This window comes from Anabrus simplex, chromosome 10 (genome assembly GCF_040414725.1).
Source record: "Anabrus simplex isolate iqAnaSimp1 chromosome 10, ASM4041472v1, whole genome shotgun sequence".
Lineage (NCBI taxonomy): Eukaryota > Metazoa > Arthropoda > Insecta > Orthoptera > Tettigoniidae > Anabrus > Anabrus simplex.
The window spans coordinates 72,251,407-72,276,377 of NC_090274.1; the positions used below are offsets into that span (position 1 = coordinate 72,251,407).

The 24,971-nt window shown below is 38.5% G+C and overlaps 1 protein-coding gene across 1 annotated transcript in view; it reads left to right on the forward strand.

Annotated features, from left to right (window-relative positions):
* AGO1 (protein argonaute-2) overlaps window positions 1-24,971 on the forward strand; it is a 327,978-nt gene that overhangs the window by 288,766 nt on the left and 14,241 nt on the right. Inside the window, exons 18-19 of the mRNA XM_067155023.2 lie at window positions 5,116-5,315; window positions 22,616-22,733. Of these exons, the coding sequence (XP_067011124.1) occupies window positions 5,116-5,315; window positions 22,616-22,724 (309 nt within the window). The 3' untranslated portion in view covers window positions 22,725-22,733. The remainder of the gene's footprint in view (window positions 1-5,115; window positions 5,316-22,615; window positions 22,734-24,971) is intronic.

Consider the following 24,971-nt stretch of genomic DNA (forward strand, 5'->3'; position numbering starts at 1 on the left):
GGTGGAGGGCTTTGGTACACTACCCTACCCAGAGAGAATCTGGAAAAGGAAATGGATGAAGAAGAGGACGACTAAGCGGTAATAGCAAGAATTTGTGAGGTAACTATCTCCCTTAAGCCGGGTTAATGGTTGTGTGTGGTGCCACAACCCATGGCAAGGGGACATTTGTTCTAAAATGTAGATTCCTGTTTTTTCCTCTGTAGTATTCTAACAATGGGATTAAAAGCTATGTCATTGTTTCTGTTCTATTTCCCTGTGCCATCAACTTCACCAGGATGCTTCATGGAGAGTATGTTAATTTCTCTTTTGTCAAGCAATTCAGAAACCACAGCACCATTTTCATTCTTCAGACAATCATTTCCTCTCTTTCATATTTTGCACCTAGCAGATTTCGTGGCAAACCTCCTTAATTCTTCCTCACTGTGCCAGGAAAATGAGTTTCCCTTCACAGCGGTTCGCTCTGTAGTTCCATTGAGGTTGAAAGTTGCTGGTATACAGTACATGTCCTTGGTCTAAGAAGCTATTCATTATATACTTTCATACCATAAAATGGAATCTTGCTTTCATACATACATATATACATACAGTACATACATACATACATCATTATAGACTGTTATGCCTTTCAGCGTTCAGTCTGCAAGTCTCTGTGAATTTACTAAACGTCGCCACAATCCTCAATTTGCAACTAGTGTTGTGGCCTCATTTAGTTCTATACCTCTTATCTTTAAATCGTTAGAAACCGAGTCTAACCATCGTCGTCTTGGTCTACCTCTACTTCTCGTACCCTCCATAACAGAGTCCATTATTCTCCTAGGTAACCTATCCTCCATTCGCCTCACATGACCCCACCACCAAAGCCGGTTTATGCGTACAGCTTCATCCATTGAGTTCATTCCTAAATTAGCCTTTATATCCTCATTCTGACTACCCTCCTGCCATTGTTCCTACCTGTTTGTACCAGCAATCATTCTTGCTACTTTCATGTCTGTTACTTCTAACTTATGAATAAGATATCCTGAGTCCACCCAGCTTTTGCTCCTGTAAAGCAAAGTTGGTCGGAAAACAGACCGATGTAAAGATAGTTTCGTCTGGGAGCTGAATTCCTTCTTACAGAATACTGTTGTTCGCAACTGCGAGCTCACTGCATTAGCTTTACGACACCTTGATTCAATCTCATTATATTACCATCCTGGGAGAACACACAACCTAAATACTTGAAATTATCGACGTGTTCTAGCTTTGTATCACCAATCTGACATACAATTCTGTTGAATTTCTTACCTAATCTTCGAGATGCTAATTTTCATATCGTACTCATTGCACCTCTTTTCAAGTTCCAAGGTAGAGTGCAGGCTTTCGGCCCAATCTGCCATTAAGACCAGGTCGACCGAGCTCGATAGCTGCAGTCGCTTAAGTGCGGCCAGTATCCAGTATTCGGGAGATAGTAGGTTCTAACCCCACTGTCGGCAGCCCTGAAAATGGTTTTCCGTGGTTTCCCATTTTCACACCAGGCAAATGCTGGGGCTGTACATTAAATAAGGCCAGGGCCGCTTCCTTCCCACTCCTAGCCCTTCCCTGTCCTATCGTCGCCACAAGACCTATCTGTGTCGATGCGACATAAAGCAACTAGCAACCAAAAAAAAAAAAAAAAAAGGCCAGGTCGTCAGCATAGGCCAGACTGCTTACTACATTTCCACCTAACTGAATCCCTTCCTGCCATTTGATACCTCTCAGCCGATGATCCATGTAAACTACGAACAGCAAAGGTGAAAGATTACAGCCTTGTCTAACCCCTGTAAATACCTTGATCCAAGAGCTGATTCTACCATCAATTCTCACTGAAGCCCAATTGTCAACATACATGCCTTTGATTGATTTTAATAATCTACCTTTAATTCCATAGTCCCCCAGTATAGCGAACATCTTTTCCCTCGGTACTCTGTCATATGCTTTCTCTAGATCTACGAAACATAAACACAACAGCCTATTCCTCTCGTAGCATTTTTCAATTACCTGGCGCATACTGAAAATCTGATCCTGACAGCCTCTCTGTGGTCTGAAACCACACTGGTTTTCATCCAACTTCCTCTCAACGACTGATTGCACCCTCCCTTCCAAGCTGCCAGTGAATACTTTGCCTAATCAATGAGATACCTCGATAGTTGTTGCAATTCTTCCTGTTCCCTTGCTTGTAAATAGGTGCAGTTACTGCTTTTGTCCAATCTGAAGGTACCTTACCAACACTCCATGCTAATTTTACTACTCTATGAAGCCATTTCATCCCTGCCTTCCCACTGTACTTCACCATTTCAGGTCTAATTTCATCTATTCCTGCTGCTTTATGACAATGGAGTTTATTTACCATCCTTTCCACTTCCTCAAGCATAATTTTGCCAACATCATTTTCCTCCTCCCCATGAGCTTGGCTGTTCGCAACACCACCTGGGTGATTTCCTTTTACATTGAGAAGATGTTCAAAATATTCCCTCCACCTCTCCACTGATTCCCTGGGATCTATTATGAGTTCACCTGAATTACTCAGAACACTCTTCATTTCCTTTTTCCCCTCCCTTCCTAATATTCTTTATTACTGTCCAGAAAGGTTTCCCTGCTGCCTGACCTAGCCTCATCGCACGACTTCTTTTTGGATTCAACAACTAATTGTTTCGCTTTGTTTCATCTACGTGCAAATCCGTGTCTGCGTCGGCCCTTGTTTGGAGCCATTTCTGATAAGTCTTTTTTTTTACGTTTACAAGCTGCTCTCACTTCATCATTCCACCAAGATCTTTGCTTTTTCCCATCTTTACACACCGTTGCTCCTAGACATTCCCTTGCTGTTTCTACTACAGCATCCCTGTATGCCGCCCATTCACTTACTACATTCTGAACCTGCTTACTGTCCACTGTTCGAAATTTCTCACTAATCATATCCATGTACTTCTGTCTAATTTCCTCGTCCTGGAGATTTTCTACCCTTATTCGTTTGCAGACAGATTTCACTTTCTCTACCCTAGGCCTAGAGATACTTAGTTCACTACAGATCAGATAGTGGTCTGTATCGTCGAAAAATCCCCGGAAAACTTGTACATTCCTAACAGATTTCCTGAATTCGAAGTCGGTTAAGATATAGTCTATTATGGATCTGGTACCTCTAGCCTCCCCATGTGTAGTGGTGAATAGCCTTATGCTTGAAGAATGCATTCCTAACTGCTAAACCCATACTAGAACAAAAGTCCAGCAAACGCTTCCCATTGCTATTAGCTTCCATGTCTTCCCCACATTTATCAATCACCTTTTCGTATCCTTCAGCTCTATTCCCAACTCTTGCATTGAAATCGCCCATTAGCAGCACTATTCTATCCTTGCTGTTGACCCTGACCACGATGTCACTCAATCCTTCATAAAATTTGTCAACTTCATCCTCATCCGCACCTTCACACGGTGAGTACACTGAGACAATTCTCGTTCTAATTCCTCCAACTGACAAATCTACCCACATCTTCGCTCATTTATGTGCGTAACAGAAACTATGTTGCGTGCAATGGTATTCCTGATAAAGAGCCCTACCCCGGACTCAGCCCTTCCCTTTCTAACACCCGTCAAGTACACTTTATAATCTTCTATCTCTTCCTCATTATCTCCCCTTACCCAAATATCACTTACTCCTAGCACATCCAGATGCATCCTCTTTGCTGACTCAGCCAGTTCTACTTTCTTTCTTCCATAAGCCCCATTAATATTGATAGCTCCCCATCGAATTCCATTTCATTCGCCAGGTTGTTTCCAAGGAGTCCCTCGCCTGTCAAATGGGAGTGGGACTCCGTTACTCCCGTAGGTCCAAGGCTTGCTTAAAATGTTCTGAGCTCGGTAAATTAATGAAGCAGGATGCTGCCCTACTTGCACATAGTCCAAGTGAGGATCTTTCCTCTAGCGGGTTATGGACCACTGGTGGATTGTATAGTCCTAGCCGCCTGAGCACAAGGAGGGCCATGACTCAGAATATGTCCGAGATGCCCACTTCCATTCTGAAGCAACTGGTATCCCAACTCTCAGGACCACTTACTAGGCCACTCAGCCGTTGCTCATGGTTCACGAACTAGGACGTGACTAGAGTAACCCACACCATATAGCCAAATTTTCTTCTGAACATTTTAATATGGAAAGTATAAGAAACCTTGTCTGGAATAAGGAAGTAACAGGGATGTGTAAAGAGATCTGGTACAAAATGTATTATGCACCCATATTGACCTATGCGGCTGAAACTCTGACAGTGACAGATAGGAAGGAGAGTAGAATTCAAGCCAGCAAAATGAAATACCGAAGGAGTATGGTAGGAAAGATAATTATGATGTTTAAAGGGGCCTAACAGCTAGGTCATTGGCCCGATGATAGGATAGACGAGGAACAGATTGAGAAACGAAGATGTGAGCAAGGAGGTCGGAATGGGGAAAACCTAAATTAGAAAATTGATAGGAGTAAACTGTGAGGGTTTGGACATGTACAGAGGAAGGAGGAGAAGAGAATACCAAAAACAGACAATGGAGATGAAATTCAAAGGAAAGAGTGCGAGAGGGAACCTAGAATAAGGTGGATCGATTCAGTGATTTAATACAGGGGAATACAGCAAGAAGCGGCCTGGACTGGGACAAAATGATGGAAGAGGAATGGTGGAAGGAGTGGTCTGGAATTGTCCCAACCCGGCAGGAGCTGAATAAGGGGCAGGGAGGAGGAGGAGGATGATTATTTTAATATGGAAAAATGTAATTGAATTTAGAAAAGCCTCGCAAAAGTAGCTTGTTCAGGAAGGAACTTCATATAAGAATGATTCCCTTCTTTTTCCAGTACTCTCTGAAATCTGAAGCTATATAATTATATTCTGTGCTTATATTACACTTCATTTTCACTACTGTTGCTGTCTTGTAACTTGCATTTTAATTTATTTTTCTGGAAAACTTTTGCCTGCTCATGTTTTATAGTGTTTGAAATTGTGTCCTGATTACGAATGTGTGTGCGATTTACTGTTGCCAGCTTATTGTGTAAGGTACCTTGCACCTTGTTATCCCATAAAATTAAATGTTATTTCTGCTTGAGTAAAGTGCTTTTGTTTTCCAGGGTACAAGTCGTCCTAGTCATTACCATGTGTTGTGGGACGATAACCACTTTGACTCAGATGAACTGCAGTGTCTGACGTACCAACTGTGCCACACGTATGTGAGATGCACTCGCTCCGTCTCGATTCCGGCGCCAGCGTATTATGCTCATCTGGTCGCATTCCGGGCTCGCTACCACCTAGTCGAGAAGGAGCACGACAGGTACATATTTCATTTGGAATTCCATGACTGCTTAAGCTTGTGTACCCCAATATTTAGCACTAATGCAACTTGTATTTCTTGTCCTCTACCCTTCCTTCCAACGTTGTGGTTTGGTGTAGGAGCCTAAAAGTGTGTTCTTTCAGCTCATGTGTCCTCTTCATCCGAGTTTATCACAAAAATCGCTCCTCTCGTAATTTGTTATTCAGTCTTTTGTTATACAATATAACCAACTTAATTCCCCATAGGGCAAAACCCGCATTTAGCGTACGCAAATGTTAAAATTTTAAATTTCATATTTCTATTCTTTATGGTTATGGAACATTAAGAACGAATGGAAACTGTATCATAAGCTTGCTAAGAATTATTCAAGGCAGAAGAGGAATTCAGAGCACAGACACATAGGGCAAAAGTGATATGTCATACTCAGATACACATCCAACCGGGCTGCTGTAGTACAGCAGAAGCAAACCCCGTTTTAATGAAAATATTATTATGCCCTTCGAAAATTCCTATATTGCATTGAGAACCCTCGTTACTGATTCATCCGTTATTATGGGTAAGCGTGTTAGTTTTCTGTTTTCAGTATTGATACACTCTACTCCAGCGTTGATATTGAATGCAACCGATCTTTGTCCGCACTGATTCCTCGTGCACGAGCGAGCCAAAATTAATTGATTGATTGATTGATTGATTGATTGATTGATTGATTGATTGATTGATTGATTGATTGATTGATTGAGCGAGCTCTCCCCACAACTCGGTCTGTTGTAAAGAAACCTTGAGAGAACATGTTTTTGCAATAAGTGCACTGACAGCAGTTGTTAATTCCTTAGAAATAAACGCTGAAGCAAATAATTTTAATTTTAATACTATTTACTGAAAAAAAAAAAAATAAGCATGTGATAATTCTCCTAAAGATACAGTGGTGTGCATAAGTAATGTTAGATTTTAGGTTATGTACTTTCATGTCTGGTAAAATTTCAGAAAGGCTGTTCCCATGTAAATTTATAGTAAAAAGATTATCGTTACTCTACAGGAAGCTTGAAATATGTTTTCATAATATGTGTGTGGTAAACCTAGGTTAGGTGATACCGTTTGAAGTAAGAAAATGAAAACTTCTGCCACAAGCCTCCAGAGTGATACTATTACAGTTTTTAAGAATGAAACTGAATATGCGTGTTCTGGCTATTGGAATTAAAAAATACCGTGGTAATGAGTAGGCCGCTGTTTGCAAAACATTTGCTTTTTCATACTGATTTTAATTTTTTTTTTTTTTTTTTTTTTTTTTTTTTTTTTTTGTGCAAGTGTGTTATCTTTCCCAACTTTTATGGAAAATCGTGTGTGACCTTAAATGAATAACCTTAAAACCAAAGCGGTTTTGCATTCACTGACAAAAAATCTAATGACAAAAGGAAGGGTTAATCATGGACTCGCCATTATCAGGAATAATAGCGAACATATTCCTAAGTAACATTGAAATTTTTTTAACTGACTAAGAGATGTAGAGGGAGACCAAGTTTTAGGAGATTTGCAACTAAAAGAAGCTGCAGAGCTGGTAACAAATAGAGGATTAGGAAGGCACTTAGTTAGTTCGCAGAGGCTTGCAGACTGAATGCTATGGTGGAAATGAATCATAAATTTACAGACATTTCTAATGACATGGAGTTAATACATTTGGCCAGTTTCTGTAATAGATTTGAATGCTAAAAGGCCTAATAGTGTTCATTGAAGATGTTTTTATGTACAAGATAATGATCCATCATCTAGCAACCCCATTTTCTTGTGTGTGCCTTGTAATTATTCAGTTGGCCTCTGCAAATAGCATAGGCGTGTTAAATCTGATGATAGAGCAAAGGAACAATTTGTTAGGCTGTATCCAAGCATGCAGCATTAATTTGTTAATTAAATGTATTTATTTTCGAAGAACAATCTAAAGCCAAAGCTAGTTAGGGTGGAATACAGGTCTCTTGCTTAGCCTCTAGCATCCTGAGCTACATCTGTTCGGCAAAATTAATCAAATTTCACTTTTGTTTCTCTATGGATGTTCAGTAGGACTATAAATTTGACAAAAAATAATTTCATCCCTTAACAAAGTCAGGAGGGTATGTATCACCAGTGATACATCAGGACTCTACGTAGACAAAATATCCTGAACTGAATGGTAAATAAATTTTCATTAGAATGTTTTATTTTTATATTTTAGGATTATAAGGCCTTTTCTTAATACTAAATAGCTATATAAAATGTTAATAAGGATTTTTTAAAAATTATTCATTACATTGGAATTTTAAAATTTAAAAACCCCTCAAAGATAGCAGTCTTGTTTGAATGAACACATATTTACAAAAATAAAATTGAATTCACTGAGAAGGAATATCAAATTGTCTGGGAAAATCCCATGTTCTGTACTGTTCTATCTCTTGTGGAAAGCAAGAAAGCAATTCCTGTCCAGGGATAAACACAAAAAAACATTGCACTGTGTACAACAGGCCCAAGTTAATGCATTGCAGCCGGGAAGTCTACATCTGGACCGGTTCTTCTGTTTGTCCCTCATCATTTCCGGCATATGCAGAGCGTTTTCAAACCTGTTGCGTGGTGGAGGTAATAACTGGGATGTTCTTGGCCTTTTACGTTTCCCATGTTCATTGGCATCATCTTCACTGTCTTCGATCTCTTCTTCAACCCCTACGTTGTCCTTGTAAAAGTAAATAAGTTTTTCTGCAACGTCCAGTTTGAAATTGAAGTAAGTCAGAATGTCTTTCCTCTTAAAACCACTTCGTAGACTATCTTGTCTGTATTCTATCCATGCCACTGCCAAGGCAAAATCCATGAAATGGTGGATCACTCGTATTGTCCATTTGTTTGTTCGGTTTCTCATAGCATATTTTCCCTGTACTCTGTCCAGCAAGTCAGCTCCCCCATGTGCTGATTGTACTGTTTCACACCGTGGGGTCTTAGAACTTGAATGTAACATGCATCCTTTTTTGACCAGCGCATACATTCATCAACTGGCTGAGCTCCAAACTCAGATGAGGCGACGTAAACAGGCTTGTTGTCAAACCACTTGGTCACGATTAACTTCTCATCTCTCCTGACAACTTGATCAAAGGTGCCTCTTCCTTCTTTTCTCATGTCTAGGTCCCGTTTGAACTGGACAACTTTGGGTAGGCGGCTGACCATTATGGTCCCAGTTGCCAATATGGATCTATGGGTAAGGAGGCTCTCAAGAAGTACCAGTGAAGTAAAATACCTGTCCATGAAAACTGATGAGCCAAGAGGTAGTGAATCACAGAGTTTTAGGTCTACCCTACCACCTAAATCAATTTTGTCAGGAAGGGGTGTTTTCTCAGAGATTATTTCCCCTCCTTTTCCCTGGTTCATCAGGAAATCAAGAGGCAGACCACTTGGTGTGGCCATGAGAAAATTTGTCAATCCAACAGGATTGGGCTTACCTCGGATGTACTGTCGCATTTTCACTTGGCCATGAAAGGGTTTAATTTGTTCGTCAGTGGACACTTCTTTAGGCCGAGGATTTTTTAGACATCCCTCCCTAATTGTGTCCAGGAATGGCCGGACTTTCCAAAAACTGTCCTGCTGTTTAGCCTCGTTAGACACTGCATTGTCATCAACTATTTTCAGTGCATTTCTAATTAAATAAAATCTGTCCTTTGAGATATTATCTGCAGTTAAGGGGTAACGAGTCCTTCACTCCCAGCACATCCTTATCAGTGGAAAACCCAACAAAGATGCTACAATTGCAGAACCCCAGTATATGCAGATTTCCTCCCCAGTGCAGCCCAGTGATTTTCCAGTTACTGCCACCTGCCTGATGTTCATGTACTCAGACATATCTTCAAACAGTAATGGCTGAACATATTTGGTGACATATTCGAAAGGTTTTTTAGGATGTTGTTCATCTGGGTAGTTTAGTGGTGCCTGAGGATTTCCAATAGGGAGTGGTTCAAAACTTAAATAAGTTTTCTTTTTTTAAACCACTCAGATTACTAGATACGTGAATAAATTAAACAACGGAATATAAATTTAATTTACGCAGTTTTATGTAACCAGCCTGAACCTCTGAAATGAGTACTTCCTATAGGAGTTTCAGGGAGAACTAGCATCACTATCATCGTTCACTGTACTTGGTAAACAACCCGAGAACTCATCATCAACACCGTCATCTGGACCTTGCTCTGCGTCTGACGAATTGGGGTCAATTTGATCTACAAGCTCCAATATCTCACTATCTTTCAATCCTGCAGCAAAAATTTGTAAAATAGTTTTAAAGAAAAGTTTATTTTTGGTGAAAATTAGTATACCAAATCATACTTTTAAAAGATAAACTTTCTCCATAACATGGAAAATCATTTCTATAACGCTTTGACTCGAAAAATGCCCCAGTATAGGTCTTAACTAGAAAATATTTCAACCCCTCTGTTCATTACTGCATTGCCGATTTGTATTGGTAGCTACCTGATGTATCATACATGATACATCGAAAACAGTCACGATTTTCAAATTCCCCTGGTCACATATGGCAATGAAAATAATTTCACACGAAAACATGCACTTTTGCAATTGTAGTGAACATAATGAAAACAAAAATTAAATCCAGTATGATTATAAATACCTCTTATTGTGCTAGCCATGACGGACACCTCTTCCACGACTGTAGTTAAAAACCTCCCGCCAATACTGCGTTCAACAAAGCAACTTCAAACAATGGATATCTCGCAGCGCATGCCTTGCTCCACGTGATGCAGCCGGCGTTCCGTCAAGAACAGGCACCGTTGCGGAGAAAAAGATTAACAACCGAATGTATCATATATGATGCATCAGGACGCTAGAGGTTAGATAGCAGAGGCTGTTTAATACAACAGTAATCTCCAGCACAAACAGTACAAAATTGTAACTACAGTATTGCGTGTAGGGTAGATATCTCCTTGTTTTATTGCTGTCACTGTGTAAATAATGTGTGATGGTACAATTTATTTTAATACAAGCAAAGTTTCTGGAAAAGGTGTTTCTACTGTAACCTCGATTTAAGGTAAACCCACATTTAAAGTTTAAAAAAATCAGGTTCCTGTAGAAATGCTAAATCTTTTATAGTTTCCCTGTATTGTCACAGTTCTAGTCCATGTCTTCTTGTAGCTCAAATAGTCCAGATTTCACTTCCGGAAATTCTCAAACTGGAACTTTTGAAAATTAATTACTTAAAAATAATTGTAGGAAATTTAGAAAAAGTTTGGTGACATTGCTTTAGTTCTGGCTTGTGAGATGATATTTTTGTTTGGAAACCTCCCTTACCTTTGCAATTTGAGCATTGAGTTTTGATATTAATTTGCTCCTTCGGTCACAGAAAACTGCTATGACTTTTAACTTTTTGCCCTCATTTTGATATTAACAGCCTGATTTAGCAAGGTGCAGAAGGGTGACTCTGATGCAGGTCAGTTTTAAACAGCCTTCTCCTTATTGAAAATTTTATTAATAAAGAGCGATTGAAGTAAACGATACTACTTTAGGACAAAATTCTCTGTATGGCTACGAGCCAGCGATCACAAGGAAAGGTTTATCATCAAATTTTTGGCATTAAATTTACGTTTTATAGAACATCAGAATACCGTATTTACTCATGTATATTGAAAAAAAGTTCACATATAAGAGACTGTACACCCCAACACAATTCATCGAAGAACAAGAATTCCGCTTCATAGCAGAATCTTGCATAGCGCTACAATAACTGCAGAGTCGTATCTCAGTTGTTAATGAATCGACTACATCAATTCCATAACTTTCTTTTGTTAATATGAAACCCAACATGACCACATCATTGGTGCAACTGAAAACGGCAAAGAAAAAAGTGTGAATTTTTAAAATATCAAAAAATGTAAAAATAAATGCATCATTCTTTTCCATTTTTAATAACAAACGACTCTAGAGCCTAATTTACATGTGGAAAAATGTATAATGGAGAAATTGGACATTACAACAAGTGCTATCTCGAATACGGACATTAATCTATAATAGAGGTGCTCATGCTGCTCATTTCGTCCTGTGGGCATACAGCACTGTAAGCTGGCGGGCAGGCAGGCGATGAACGTATGCTGCTCAGACACAGTGACGTGGTTGCGTCACACGCCCTGAAGGTTGAGCGATGTTCTCCCAGTCACCCGTTCACTGCGGCGATACAAGAGTTTGAAATGGAGGCAGAAAATAATGAAAGAAAGAGGGCGGAAATCCACATCCTTTTCAATTTACATTGTAAGAAGTAAGTTACCGTATTTACCCGAATAATCCCCTCCGTCGAATAATGCCCGCACCCCCATTTTAGGGTGGCTCATTTTGAAAAAAGAATTAAATGAACTAAAATTCCTTCCATCGAAAGAGTAACGCAGGCATAAACAAACATTTCGTATCACTCCGCGAGGTGCACGTGGTCTTTTTGCAAATATGAACATGTAAATTTACGGATATAGCTGCTTTGCCTGAGATGATAAAAATACATTATCACTGCTATGAAATATATTTTCCATGAAAATGAGCAAGTAGGCCTACGTTTTTTCATCGAGTTATATCTTTAATTCCAAAGCGATGACCTATATTTTTTGTGGGCTTAAAAGTTTCCTGAAAGTCCAATTTAATTTTTAACATCAAACTCCGAGAAAGTGTTGAGGGAAATTTTTGAAAGAAGGTAAATGGAAGTTGAGAGAAATGAAAGGTGAAGCGCAGAGAGCGTAACAGCCCAAAATGTAAACATTTTTTCCTCCAGTTATATCTTGAATTCCAAAGCGATGACCTGTATTTTTTATGGGCTTAAATGTTTCCTAAATGTCTAAATTAATTTTTAACACCAAACCCCGAGAAAGTGTTGAGGGAAATTTTCAAGATATTAAGGAAGGTAAATGGACGGGCCAGTTCTGTTCGCAGGCCGATATCACACGCGAGTGCTATGTTCACAGAACGCCATCTGCTGCATGCTTACGAAATACACTCTAAATACTATTTCCCTCGCTTGTCGATACATCTGCTGCATGCTTGCAAAATACACTCTAAATACTATTTCCCTCGCCTGTCGATACAATACTTGTCTTTTTGCTCTTCCTGGTTTCATCGTACACACGCAAATAATTCCCTAAATTCGTTGATTATGATATTTACATATAAAACTCTAAACATTCACTCGTGACCCGACCCGCACAAACAGGCACTTCTTACTGAAATGATTCTATTGGCTCTGCGGAAAACACGTCATACTAAAAAGCGCGCGAATGTTACTGCGCAACTCTCTTCACACCGCCTTCCCGGCTGCGTTCTACTCTAGAATCCTCTCCTAAATTACTTACAAGTTCTTCACACTCCACGTCTAGAACACTTCTCACACATAGTCTCTGTTTACTAGACAGTAACACGACCGGTGGTGGATAATTCTTTTCGTGCAATGTAAACGCTTATAGACAAACCGGTGAAATCTGATGTTAGTTTTGCGATGCAGTAAAACCTTGTTAATTCGAAGTCTTTGTAATACAGAAATCGGACTTCCAATTACGTGATTTTGAATTAACAACCATCTTGTAATTCAGAAATGCCAACTCTCGCCACTTTTCACGGATTCTGCTTTTCCGTGTACTGCCTGGGACGTGATATTGTGGCGTTCCTTAAAACTCTGAATACAAAAGAATTACGATTTCACTCTATTTTCAAGTATGAAACACACTATAGACACACTGAAATGAGTAAAAGTGCGGAAAGCTACCCCTGGACGTTCCGGAAGACACGTTCTATTGTGACGCGGAGAAATTTTTAATTTAAATTACTCTGTAACACTGTACTATTTTAAAAAAATGTAAAGTCTGTTTAGAAATAAGTCTGAATTGCTTTCTATTTAAATATGACATATGGGGACAGTTATCTTCCATCTACTGTTGCACAAAGCATAATTGTACACTCGCCATCAAAAACTAGGTGAGCCAGGAGCATGTTGGCAACCTTGACGCAAATAAAACCTGCACCCCAATTTCGTGCATCAACATTTTTTAAAAAATATCCGGGGATTATTCGCATAAATACGGTATTTATGTTCATTGCAGTTTATGTATTATTTTGACCAGGACAGTAGTTTGGCCAACAACCGTAAATATTCTTGTGCTGTACGTAATAATTTAAAATTTTCAGTATCAAATTTTAAGAGGTGCTTTAGAAACATTTCTAATATAATACGGAGTTAAAGTGGATTAGTTGTGGCTTGTGGTTGCTTAGGTTTAAATTATCTTATAAACTCACCAGCAGTGTGATCATGCTTATTGGGAATAACATCAGTTAGGTCCTTTATTTGAGGGCATGTTGCACATCTATTTGGTAGATGCATTCACATTGTTATTGTACTTTGGTCTTGGATAGTAAATATCTATTGTCCGCACTCGCAATGAAACTCCTTTGCCTTTTACAGGCTAGCTATTTTCATTGGAGCGTCTCCGAAGACCTTAGGAAGTAGTTGGTGGGACGTAAAACAAATAATAATAATATTATTATTATTATTATTATTATTATTATTATTATTATATTTTCATTGGACGCCTGATAAGTTTTAAATATAATTTTCAGAAATTCAGTGAACAGGTAAAGCCACATGACACTACAACACTGTGCAAAATCAAGCATTAAACCTGTTGAATTATGTAAATATATTACGTTTTGCTAAATGAATTGCAGGGAATCTACTTTTTTAATGGAAATACCGTCATTCCCATCCAAGGAGTTGTAAATCATAGCTTGTACACTTAAACCCTGTATCTTTGTAAATTGTAACACAAAATTTATAATGTGTCAGTTTTCTGTGAATGTATAAATATAAGAAATGAAAATTGACTCCTCATATTGTCCCCTTTTCCGGGGTCGCTCAGTCGGCAGAGCGAGAGTCTCAGCGGGTGGAACGTTCTCAGGGCCGTTTTTACTATTTCTGTGCAGACCTTATAAAATTTATATTTGCAGGGCTATAGGTGATTGGATAGGTGACACAGTATAAATGAAAATCAGAACAAAACAACAACATTTATTCAAAATGACAGTCTGAACATGCAAATAAAATAAGGAAATTATTAATATTCAATTTCGACATAATATGAATGCTTCTGGTTTTGTTAGCATGAACTTGTATACATTGCATGCTTTTGGTTTCCATTTTTTACGATCCGTTGTTCCTTAAACTCCTTGTCTGTAATAATGCCTCTGGTCTAAACCGTTGATCTAACAAACTGCAACATTGCACAGATCACAATATTAGCGAAAGTGTCGTTACAATCAATATTAATGAATTAATTCTTTACCAATTATTTCAAATCCTTCGCAAATTCTTGGTGAATTCTTACAAATTAATTCCCAAATTTTACGAAACTCTTTGGATTTTTTTTTTTTTTTTTTTTTTTTTTTTTTTTTTTTTTTTTTTTTTTTTTTTTTTTGGCAGGTTTCCCCTCCTCCTCAGATTCAAGGGCACCCATAACTGGGGGCAAGGTGGGGCCACGCCCACTCCTTCCCCCCACTCTCAGGAAAAGGCAAAAATCTAGTGTAGTCAGGTGATTTCCTTTCAAGAAAGTGATTTAAAAGTCAGTATTACGTGGAAGCAGTAGTACCGCCTCCCACCAACAGGCAGGCGATACCGTGGGCTATTCTACCGCAGAATACATGTCGCCATTTATCTTCCAAAATATTAAAGATACTACGTCTCCCAGGTCTGTCTGCACCCCCCCCCGCCACACAAACTGTCATATGGGCGCCCATGCTCAGATTACGTCCGACGGTATTCCTATATTCAGTTTTCAAATAATTATCCACTTCCTAAGTTACTTATTAGCTGAATAGTAGAGTATCTCATAAATAAATGCAACAAACAGTATCAAAATTCACATAACAAGAGTACATGAAAAATCTCCAAAAGAAATCCTACGATTTGATATACACTGATAAACTATCACACAATCGCATAATCTCTGCAATTATTTATACAACAAATTTTATCATCGCATCAAGATTATTATTATTATTATTATTATTATTATATTATTATCTCTCCCTTCTGGATTATGTTGAAGACCCTTGCATAATAATATTCATAGATCATAGCAACGAATAACACCGTGACATGCAATAAATGACCATAAATAGATGAACAAAATCATCACGAGCATCGTTATAGATGCTTCAAAGAATACACTCACATAGCCTCATGGAAAAATTACTAAGTCTCTGTATTACATAATATTAGTTGTTGAGCCTTATTATTATTCCCTGAATGACTGATTATATTACTATAATCACAAATATATTCACGACTAACATGTACCCTAGCGGTTTTCACTTATATTCATGAAAAACAAATCATCACACAATCGTCACTCGCATATTATTGTAATGATTTTTAATTAAATCTTCCATCGTCATTATTATTATTATTATGATAGCCTTCATTTCCCAGTAATCCATTTTAAAGATCTTAATTACTCGCATACCCTCATGAAATTCACCAACAAATGGGGATTAATCAATAAATCAATACAGCAATAATTCAAGAAATCAATAAATCAATATCTACTCTACCATCACCACAATTGTGAAATTCTACTCCTCTAACTAAACTCAACATTTTCTTTACATAAGAAACAATCCAACTAGTAATCTACAGAAAGGAAGGATAATGTTACAAGTGTACTTATTATTTCGATGTAACTCCAGCGTTAGAAATACCGATGTGGTTGCAGGTTCTTCCGGATTATGGCGGATTATAGATGAACAAGTTCATTGTGCGGGCTCACACACGTTGGCTTAACTCATGATTCCAGTGCAGCCAGATAGTATGGAATCATTCCAGCGATGTCCTAGAGTTCCCCAGGATTTCCTTCTTGGTCGGCCCATGATGTCAATTGGCTCTCGTAGTTTTGCTGAAACTAAAATTTTATATTAGAGTTGGTTCCTCACTCGTATTCCAATAGTTTGCCTTACAATATTAACTTGCACAATGATGTACAATGCAGTTCACCACTTTTTAAAGACTTAAATCTTGACTCTATTATAAGTTTACAGCACTTCATTGTATCCCCGTAATCTCGAATACTACACATGAGCTGTTAACACTTTCTGAAACGATGTTCATCAGCAAGGTTTACTCTTGAAGCTTCCAGTTCGATGATTATGTTGCCTCATGGTGCCTACTAGTAACATTCTAGAGGTTACTGTGATCTAAATTCGGCGTTATGTCTTGCTGTAACATGGTTTGTAATATTACATCCAGTTGAATCTAATGCAATGAGATGTCTTACTTTGCTGATCCGTCTGTACGTTAAATTAATACAAACATACTCAAATGCAATTATGCCGTGCAGTACTGTTTCGTAGTTGACGAAGTCCTTGCTTTTCCAATGATTATTGCATTCTTTATTTTTAATACTGTACCTGAATCAACATTTTGCTGAGTAGTGTAGGAGAGCTTCGTAGTCACTATTGAACAACACTGCTCTTCCCCCTCCTGTTGTTCTTCTTCCCCCCCCCCAAAGTGTTCTCTCTCGCGCGCTCTCTCGCTTCATTATGACGTATGCTTTCTACATAAGCTGCTTGCATTTACGTCAGGCCAGCCCGGCCGCACTGGGCTAGCCTCAGCAGGTGCCCAGCTGTGCACTTCTGGTCTATAACATGAAAAGTGATTAGCAAAACCAGTATCAATTACAAACTGTGTATTGTTGGTTTCGCTACGAACAAGTCCACGATCTGTATATCGTTGCAAGTTATAAATTTCCTATTGGGATCCGTATTGCACTATGTGAGCATCATGGCCACACATGGATGGGGACCAAGGAACACTGAGGGAAGCAGACCCCTAGATTTCTGTCGGAGAAATAACATAGTTATTGATAACACCTGGTGTCACAAACAGAAAAGTCACAAAATTACCAGATACGGATGCATACCTGCCAACTTTCCCGATTTAGGCGGGAGACTCCCGATTTTCGACAGTTTTTCTCGCCTCCCGATTATTCTATTATTTCTCCCGATTTTAGCTTATTTTTTGGTGAACTTCCAGCATTTATTTTGAAATCCCGCCATTTCAGCTTTTTTACGCCAGTGGCCGGAAGTCCTTCACTCATTGGCCGCTTTCAAACGAAACGTCGACGTTTATGAATGCGAGGAATGTTCGCGAATGTGTGATGTTTATTGAAACCTTTATATCGCGACGCGTGTATCGATTGTCAATCTCTCGTTCTCGCGTTCTATGTTGGTGTTTGTTCACATCAGTCTATTTGATTCCATTCTCTTTGGGCGATTCTAGAAACTCGTCGCTAGATATTGAGTGTTTCTTAGTAATTTAGTGACAGAATTTCAATGTTAACTACTATAACTACTAGTGACTTTTCTAGAGATTTTACGAGCCGTTTGGAGACATTCAGACTAATTTTTATTTATCTCAATATAAATAAAACAAGAGTTTTGTCCATACATTGCTCAGAATTTAAAAAGAATGATATTTGCGTACCGGTCGCGACCATCCATAGTAACAAGGGGATATGCATGTTTTAATTTTCCGTAATTTCTGTCTGTCTTGTCTGTCTGTCTGTCTGTACGGACGTGCGTACGCACACTCATCACGAGAAAACGGCTGAAAAGAACTTAATGAAAATCAGTATATAACGTCGGGGAATAAGTCGCTACAATCTAGGCCATAAATAATTTTATTCACGCTGAGTGAAATGATAGTTTAGGGGAAGGCCTAAAATTTAATTCTCAAATATTTATGTTATTATTGGCCCTATCGATAAATACTACATAACTAAAGTTATATATTTTACAATTTCCTATCATTTACGTCTTATACATTTTTACCGTACCGGCTATGATGATAGAGATATTCATGGATTCGGATTTTTTTGCTAAGTCCATATCAGCACCAGGGTACGTGAATATGGTGAACAGAATTTTATGTAAAGTCGCGGAATAAGGAACTACAGTCTACGCTATAAATAATTTTATTCACTCTGTTCAAAATGGTAGTTTAGGGGAAGGTGCCAAAAATTTAATTTTTAATTACCTATCTTACTGGTCATATTGAAAAGTACTACATAACAAAAGTTACAGAGAATACAATTTCCGATTATTTATGTGTTATTAAGTTTTACCGTACGACTACAATAATATTGGTGTTGATGGTGATTAAATTGTGAAGATAATTATAAGAATTAGAAAAAAGTCATGAAGGAACAATTGCTTAAATAACACGAGGTTGTCATGAAAGAAAGGAGGACTCGCTTGACATTAGATGCTCTAAATCACAGATTTGGAAGAAAACTACGTGTGAAGGCCTCCAATATAGAAAGCTCATAAAATTGATCAGCAGTAACATTACATTGACCATTGTTTGTTGTGATGTGCTTTGTGTATTCTGCTGCCATTTATCTCCGATAGATAGGATTACTGCTGCGTATTGAGTATAACAGCCTGCCTGAATATTGGCGGGAAGTAGCTGGGGAGTGGGGAGTTAGATCTCTCTCTTCTGTAGCATGCCATTCCGCTGGTTCATAAATTTTCTGATACTACTGGTACGTAACACACTGGATCAGCTATTCAATCCCTACTTTGAGGCAGTGATTGGAATGAGCAGTGTGCACACTTAAACGGAATAATTACACAGGAGTATTCACGGCTGTCTGCAGCCTGGTCATTCTAGCTCTGAAACTTTTGAACTGTTAGATTGACACCGTAGTACATGTTGCTAAAAGTGAGAAAATGTGCTGTTTTCATGTTATCGAATATTTCATATGACAACCTTGCTTTTTATCGCAACATTCATACTGGCGTCATTGTAATTACCTACGTTGACTTTAGTTGAGAAAACTATAAGGACAGTGTTTCTGAGAATTCCATAGTGAAGCACGGGTTCATCAGCTAGTTATTTGATCCAAATAGCATTGCGCTTTGCATAATTGCGCCGGGCACTTGGTGCAATATATTAATCTATGCATTTGCTAAGTAGCCTAATGGCATCTAAGTGCATGACTGATTCTTCACACATGCGTTCATACTATTTTCAGCAGACTTATCAGGGACCGATCATCTCACTCACATACTTTCTGTGAGGGAATAGAGATGTGTAATTTTTAGCCTTGTAGCCTCGTATAGATACAATCGGGCTTTGAGACAATAAGTATTATAAATATATTGTAGTACTATATTGTGCAAGACATGTAGAATAAGCAGTTTTGATCAATTGTATCTCCTGATTACTCCTGATTTTTCCTGATTTTCATATCAAAATCTCCTGATTTTGGGTTTTGTAAAGTTGGCAGGTATGCGGATGGAATGGGCAACAGGAGTCCATCGTTGATTATATTATGGTAGAAAAACATATACAAGAAATGTTGCTGGATGTGAAAGTGATCTCAAGTGTGTCTCTTGACAGTGATCTTAGGCTCCTTGTTAGTTATTTCAGGTTTAAAAAGTTGAAGGTAAAAGAACCATCCAGGACAAGAAAGTAAAAGTATCGAAATTGAAGGATAAAGAGAAGGCCACAGAATATCAAGGAAAAATCTAGCAGTGAATACCAAAAACAGACACTGGAACAGTTGAAGAAGAATGGAGAAATTTCGAGGAATGCTTGGTCAAGACAACAGTGGAGACGTGTGGAAGAACAAACGGCAAAAGAAAATGGAAAGAGACACCATGGTGGAATGATAAAACAAGAGACACAGTCCTTGAAAAGAACAATGCCTACAGAAAATATTTCAAAAGTCGAACAGATAAGGACAAAGAACTCTATAAGTTGGCGAGAAAAGAATCTAAGCAGGTTGTCAGAGCAGAAAGAGAAAATTGGTTGAATGAATGGAGTGATAAACTAAATGAAGATGTAGATGGCAACAGAAAAATGTATGGAATGATGAAGAATAGGAGGAGGGACAAAGAACAGACTAATTTTCTGTCTAGTGATAGCGGGGATCTCATTACAGATGACAGAGAGATCAAAGAAGAATGGAAGAATTATTTTGATAGGCTGTTAAATGTGAATGATATTACAAACATTCCATTAGATAGATTAGTTTATGATGGAAGGATGGAAGACGCTATAACAGATCTGACATGGAATGGTATAGAATATGCATGGAAATACATCAAAACAGGAAAATCTCCAGGCATTGATGAAGTGTGTGGTGAAATGATCAGGTCTATGGGTGATGCAGGAAAGCAGTAGATATATAGACTTTTTCACAAGATATGGAAGGGTGGGCAGATACCAGCAGATTGGAGAAAAGTTATTGTCATTCCACTCTTTTGAGGTGACAGGAAGAAATGTTTGAATTATAGACGAATTACATTAACTTCCCAAGTGGGAAAGCTGTATGAATGGATTTTAGAAATGAAAATAATACCATTGATAGAATTAAAGTTATCAGAGGAACAATATGGGTTCCGGAATGGCAGAACCACAGTTGATCTAATATTTGGACTGCGTCAGCTAATGGAGAAGTATTGTGAACATAATAAGGTCCTTTGGCGGGCCTTCCTGGATATCAAAAAGGCCTTTGATTCTGTAAGCAGGGACAAAGTCTGGGAAGTGCTGAGAAACAGTGGAATCAATAATGACATATTAAACTAATTGGGAATTTGTATGAAGACATCAGTAGTCATGTCCAAACACCATCAGGAATGACAGAACCCTTTAGAATAACTACGGGCCTAAGACATCACTGTGATGAATGAGATTCAACAAGTATTCCAAAACGTTGGTGACAACAAAATGAAAGTCATGCTATTTGCTGATGACATCTGTATATGGGGAGATTCCAGTGAGGAACTTCAGGATCAGGTCAATGCATGGTCTATGATTCGGTCAGGAAAAAAGTGAAGTGGTGGTTTTGCAGAGAAATGGTCAACATGAAGGTTACATTGAAATAGAGGGCAAACAACTCTAGATGCCCAACAAATTCAAATATCTAGGAAGCATGATATCAGCAACAGGCTCCATTGAAGAGGAACTTACCAGCAGGCTTCAAGCTGGAGGAACATTCTATAGAGTTGTCCGAGACCTAATATGGAACCCAAAAATACCATTGAAATGCAAGCGAGCAATTTATCTGACTTATTACATGCCGATTTTGACAAATGGGAGTGAGACTTGGACCATGAGGAAAAAGAATGAAGCAAGGATTCAGGCAGCTGAAATGAGATTCGTCTGAGCGATGGTTGGCAAAACAAGACAAGATAAAATTCGTAATGACAACATCAGGGACATGGCTTAGGTTGGCAGAATGCAGGATAACATAACTCTGCGTAGACTCAAATGGTATGGTCACATGCGAAGGGTGGATCCTAATCACATACCCAGAATAATGTATGATCTGCAGTTAGAATATTCAAGACCAAGTGGGCGGCCAAGAGTACGGTATACAGACATGGTGAAAAACGACATTCAGCAACGAGGAGGGGACTGGGACAATATTGAAGAAGGAGAAAAGTACAAAGACACAAGTTGGTGGAGGGGCTTCATTCACCGACCCATCATATAGATGATATAGGCTTCTTTAGTTTTAGCCTAATGTCTGGTCTATAGTTTAGCCTAATCCACTTTAATTTTAATGTTAAGGAAAATACGGCTGAAGAGGCCTATTATAGACGAAACATGTTCTGTTATTTTAACATGTAACTTCGATTTTTATTTTTAATAAATCACAAAGTGTGTTGAAAAGGTGGACTTCTATGACACAATTCTTTCATGAGCTTATCTGTAAATCGATCGACTACAGGAGTCAGCTGTGTAGCTAATTTAACAAATCACAGATAGTATACGCATATGATTCCCTACGACTTGAAACTTGCAAATGAAGTACTGCCGTAATTATTGGTAAAACTAAAAACAATACTAACTCACTGAAGTTGAATATTTTGACTCATTCCTATCCATTGCAGAAACACTGTTCATCAACTCGACAGACTTCGCAGGTGTTCTGGTACTAGGTGATTAGCAGTGGTGTGTGCGTTAAATGAATCGGTTGCCATCAGAGTTTTTCCATGCACTGTTTATAACCTTGGATGTAACCTCATTACTCCATCCTTCATTCTAGTCATCGGTTGGAAACTTTCAACTATTAATGTTCGTGCTTCATACAATTCTCGACAATTGTGTTTCTTTCACATCTTTCGAGTATACTGTAGTTTTTCTAGGGTACATAGTTTCTGAAAATGGGTTTTCACCCAGTCTGCAGCTTTATAATTTGTGTACTTATTGCCATTCTTTCTTTTTCATAATCTTTTACATTGTTTGTTTCTAGCGGTGAAGGATCGCATCAGTCGGGTTGCAGCGAGGATCGAACTCCTGGTGCAATGGCTCGAGCCATCACTGTTCATGCAGACACGAAGAAAGTTATGTACTTTGCTTGAATATGTCTGGTAAGGAATTCTCATTTTTGTAGGTGTTTGCAGTTGTGTGTGCAGCTTGCATTTATTTTCCGTATAAATCCCATGTGAATTTAAACATTATCATCAAAGATAAGTCCTGTGCAAGGAAAATTGTGAGGAAATCCCAGTGAAATTAAAGGTTTGGCTTTTGTTGTCTAGGCAGAAAAGAAAATGGTCAAAAGCATTGAATTACAAAACAAAAATTCAAACATATAGAATAAAACTAGGCATCAGAAGTTTTTATATGGGATTGTCGTGAACCTGAACAGAATGGTGGTATGAAATTGGAATAAAGGGCTTTAATACTCTGCGAACTGTGAGGAGGGAATTATCTTCGATATTTTAGTTGTAATAATGCATGAAAACCTACCTGTTTGGTATTAAAAGTAACTGTTGGTGAAGTGAAAAGCAAGAAGTACTGTATGTTGAGTTGGATAAATTCAGTGTGGACGAGACCAAAGAAAGCTCTGGGGAAAATTAACAGGAGCTGGTTGATTAAAGTGGCTGAAGAGAATGTTGTAACATATCATTGATACTTACAGGGCCTGTACTTGTAGACATGATATGGGCTTTTGCACTTATGCCATGTGAAGAAAACGTGGTGAAATTCCTTACGACCGAGATCGATAGCTGCAGTCGCTTAAGTGCGGGAGATAGTGGGTTCGAGCCCCACTGTCGGCAGCCCTGAAGATGGTTTTCCGTGGTTTCCCATTTTCACACCAGGCAAATGCTGGGGCTGTACCTTAAGTAAGGCCACGGCCGCTTCCTTCCAATTCCTAGGCCTTTCCTATCCCATCGTCACCATAAGACCTATCTGTGTCGTTGTGATGTAAAGCAAATAGAAAAAAAAAAATCCTTACACTCCACGTCTTCAGAAGAAAATTATGACTGTTCACGAGGAAGTCTTCTACAAGAATGAGGGTTTGAGTTTAAGAACATTTTACTGTTGGAGCTGTAGTGGGAATGCCTATTCGTCAAGAGGTGGCTCACTGTATGCTGGCACTATGCTCCAAGTGGGCGCTGATGACAAAATTAAGCTCCAATTAAGATGTTCTATCAAGATCTTCATTTATATCTTTTACCACATTCGTCCGATTCATCTGATGACCTCTCTGTTACTCCTCACGCACACACAGTGAGATAGGACATTTATTTGTTATTATTGATCTGTTATTTAGATAAAGGAAACAGGTTTCGGTTTTACTGGTGCTTGGAATTAGACACCACTTATCAAACTACTCGCACACAATGCCAAGGTCACTATTTAGAATTGTTTCTATCTCATCTACAGTAGATTGTTGAGTATCTACGAACAATTGTTCCACTACAGCTTCAATGGTAAAACATTCTTAAATTCAAACCCTCATTATTGTAGAAGACTTCCTCGTGAACAGTCGAGATTTTCTTCTGAAGACACTGATGCTGCTTAGGCCCAAAAACCCATATCATATCTAGATGTAACATATTGTTGCTTAAGGAATAGTATCGAAGAGTGCATGCCAAGACTCCCGATGAAGATCCTGCAAGTTATTGTTCCTTGTCCTGAATTTAGTGGTGCAATTCATTAAATGTTTCTTGAATGACAGTGTACAATCAAGAGTTACTCCAAGGTACTTGTGGTTCAGATTATGCGGTTTTCTTCTGAATACATGGAACGTAAGGAATTTCACCTTGTTTTCTTGACACAGCATAAGTCCAAAAGCACATATTATGTTCACAAGTACAGGCCGTGAAAGTATCAATGATATGTTACATCATTATATTCCTGCACCTGCTTGTCTGTTATTTAGATGGAAGAAACAAGTATCTGTTTTACTGATGCTTGGAATTAGACACCACTCATCAAAGTACTAGTACACAATGCCAAGGTCTCTCTTTAGAATAAGCAAGTTGGCATGATGTGGTGTAAGGTATATCTGCAATATACAAATTGAACAGCAATGGGGACACCACAGATCCTTGAGGAAGACCATTATTGAGTTTTTTAACTTTGCTTGCTTACTACATGGATCAGTGTGTTTGATAACATATTGGTTATGAGTTATGACATTACCTTGGATCCCACAAGTTTGGAGGACTTTGCAGTACAGTACGGTAAGGTTCATTTTCCTTTACACATAAGCATAGGAAAATTAACACAACAAAAATTGTTCTGATGGGCTTCATATCTGGCTGGAGGCATGACCAGTCTTAAGGAAAATAATGGAAAGGAAGAGCATTATCAGATAT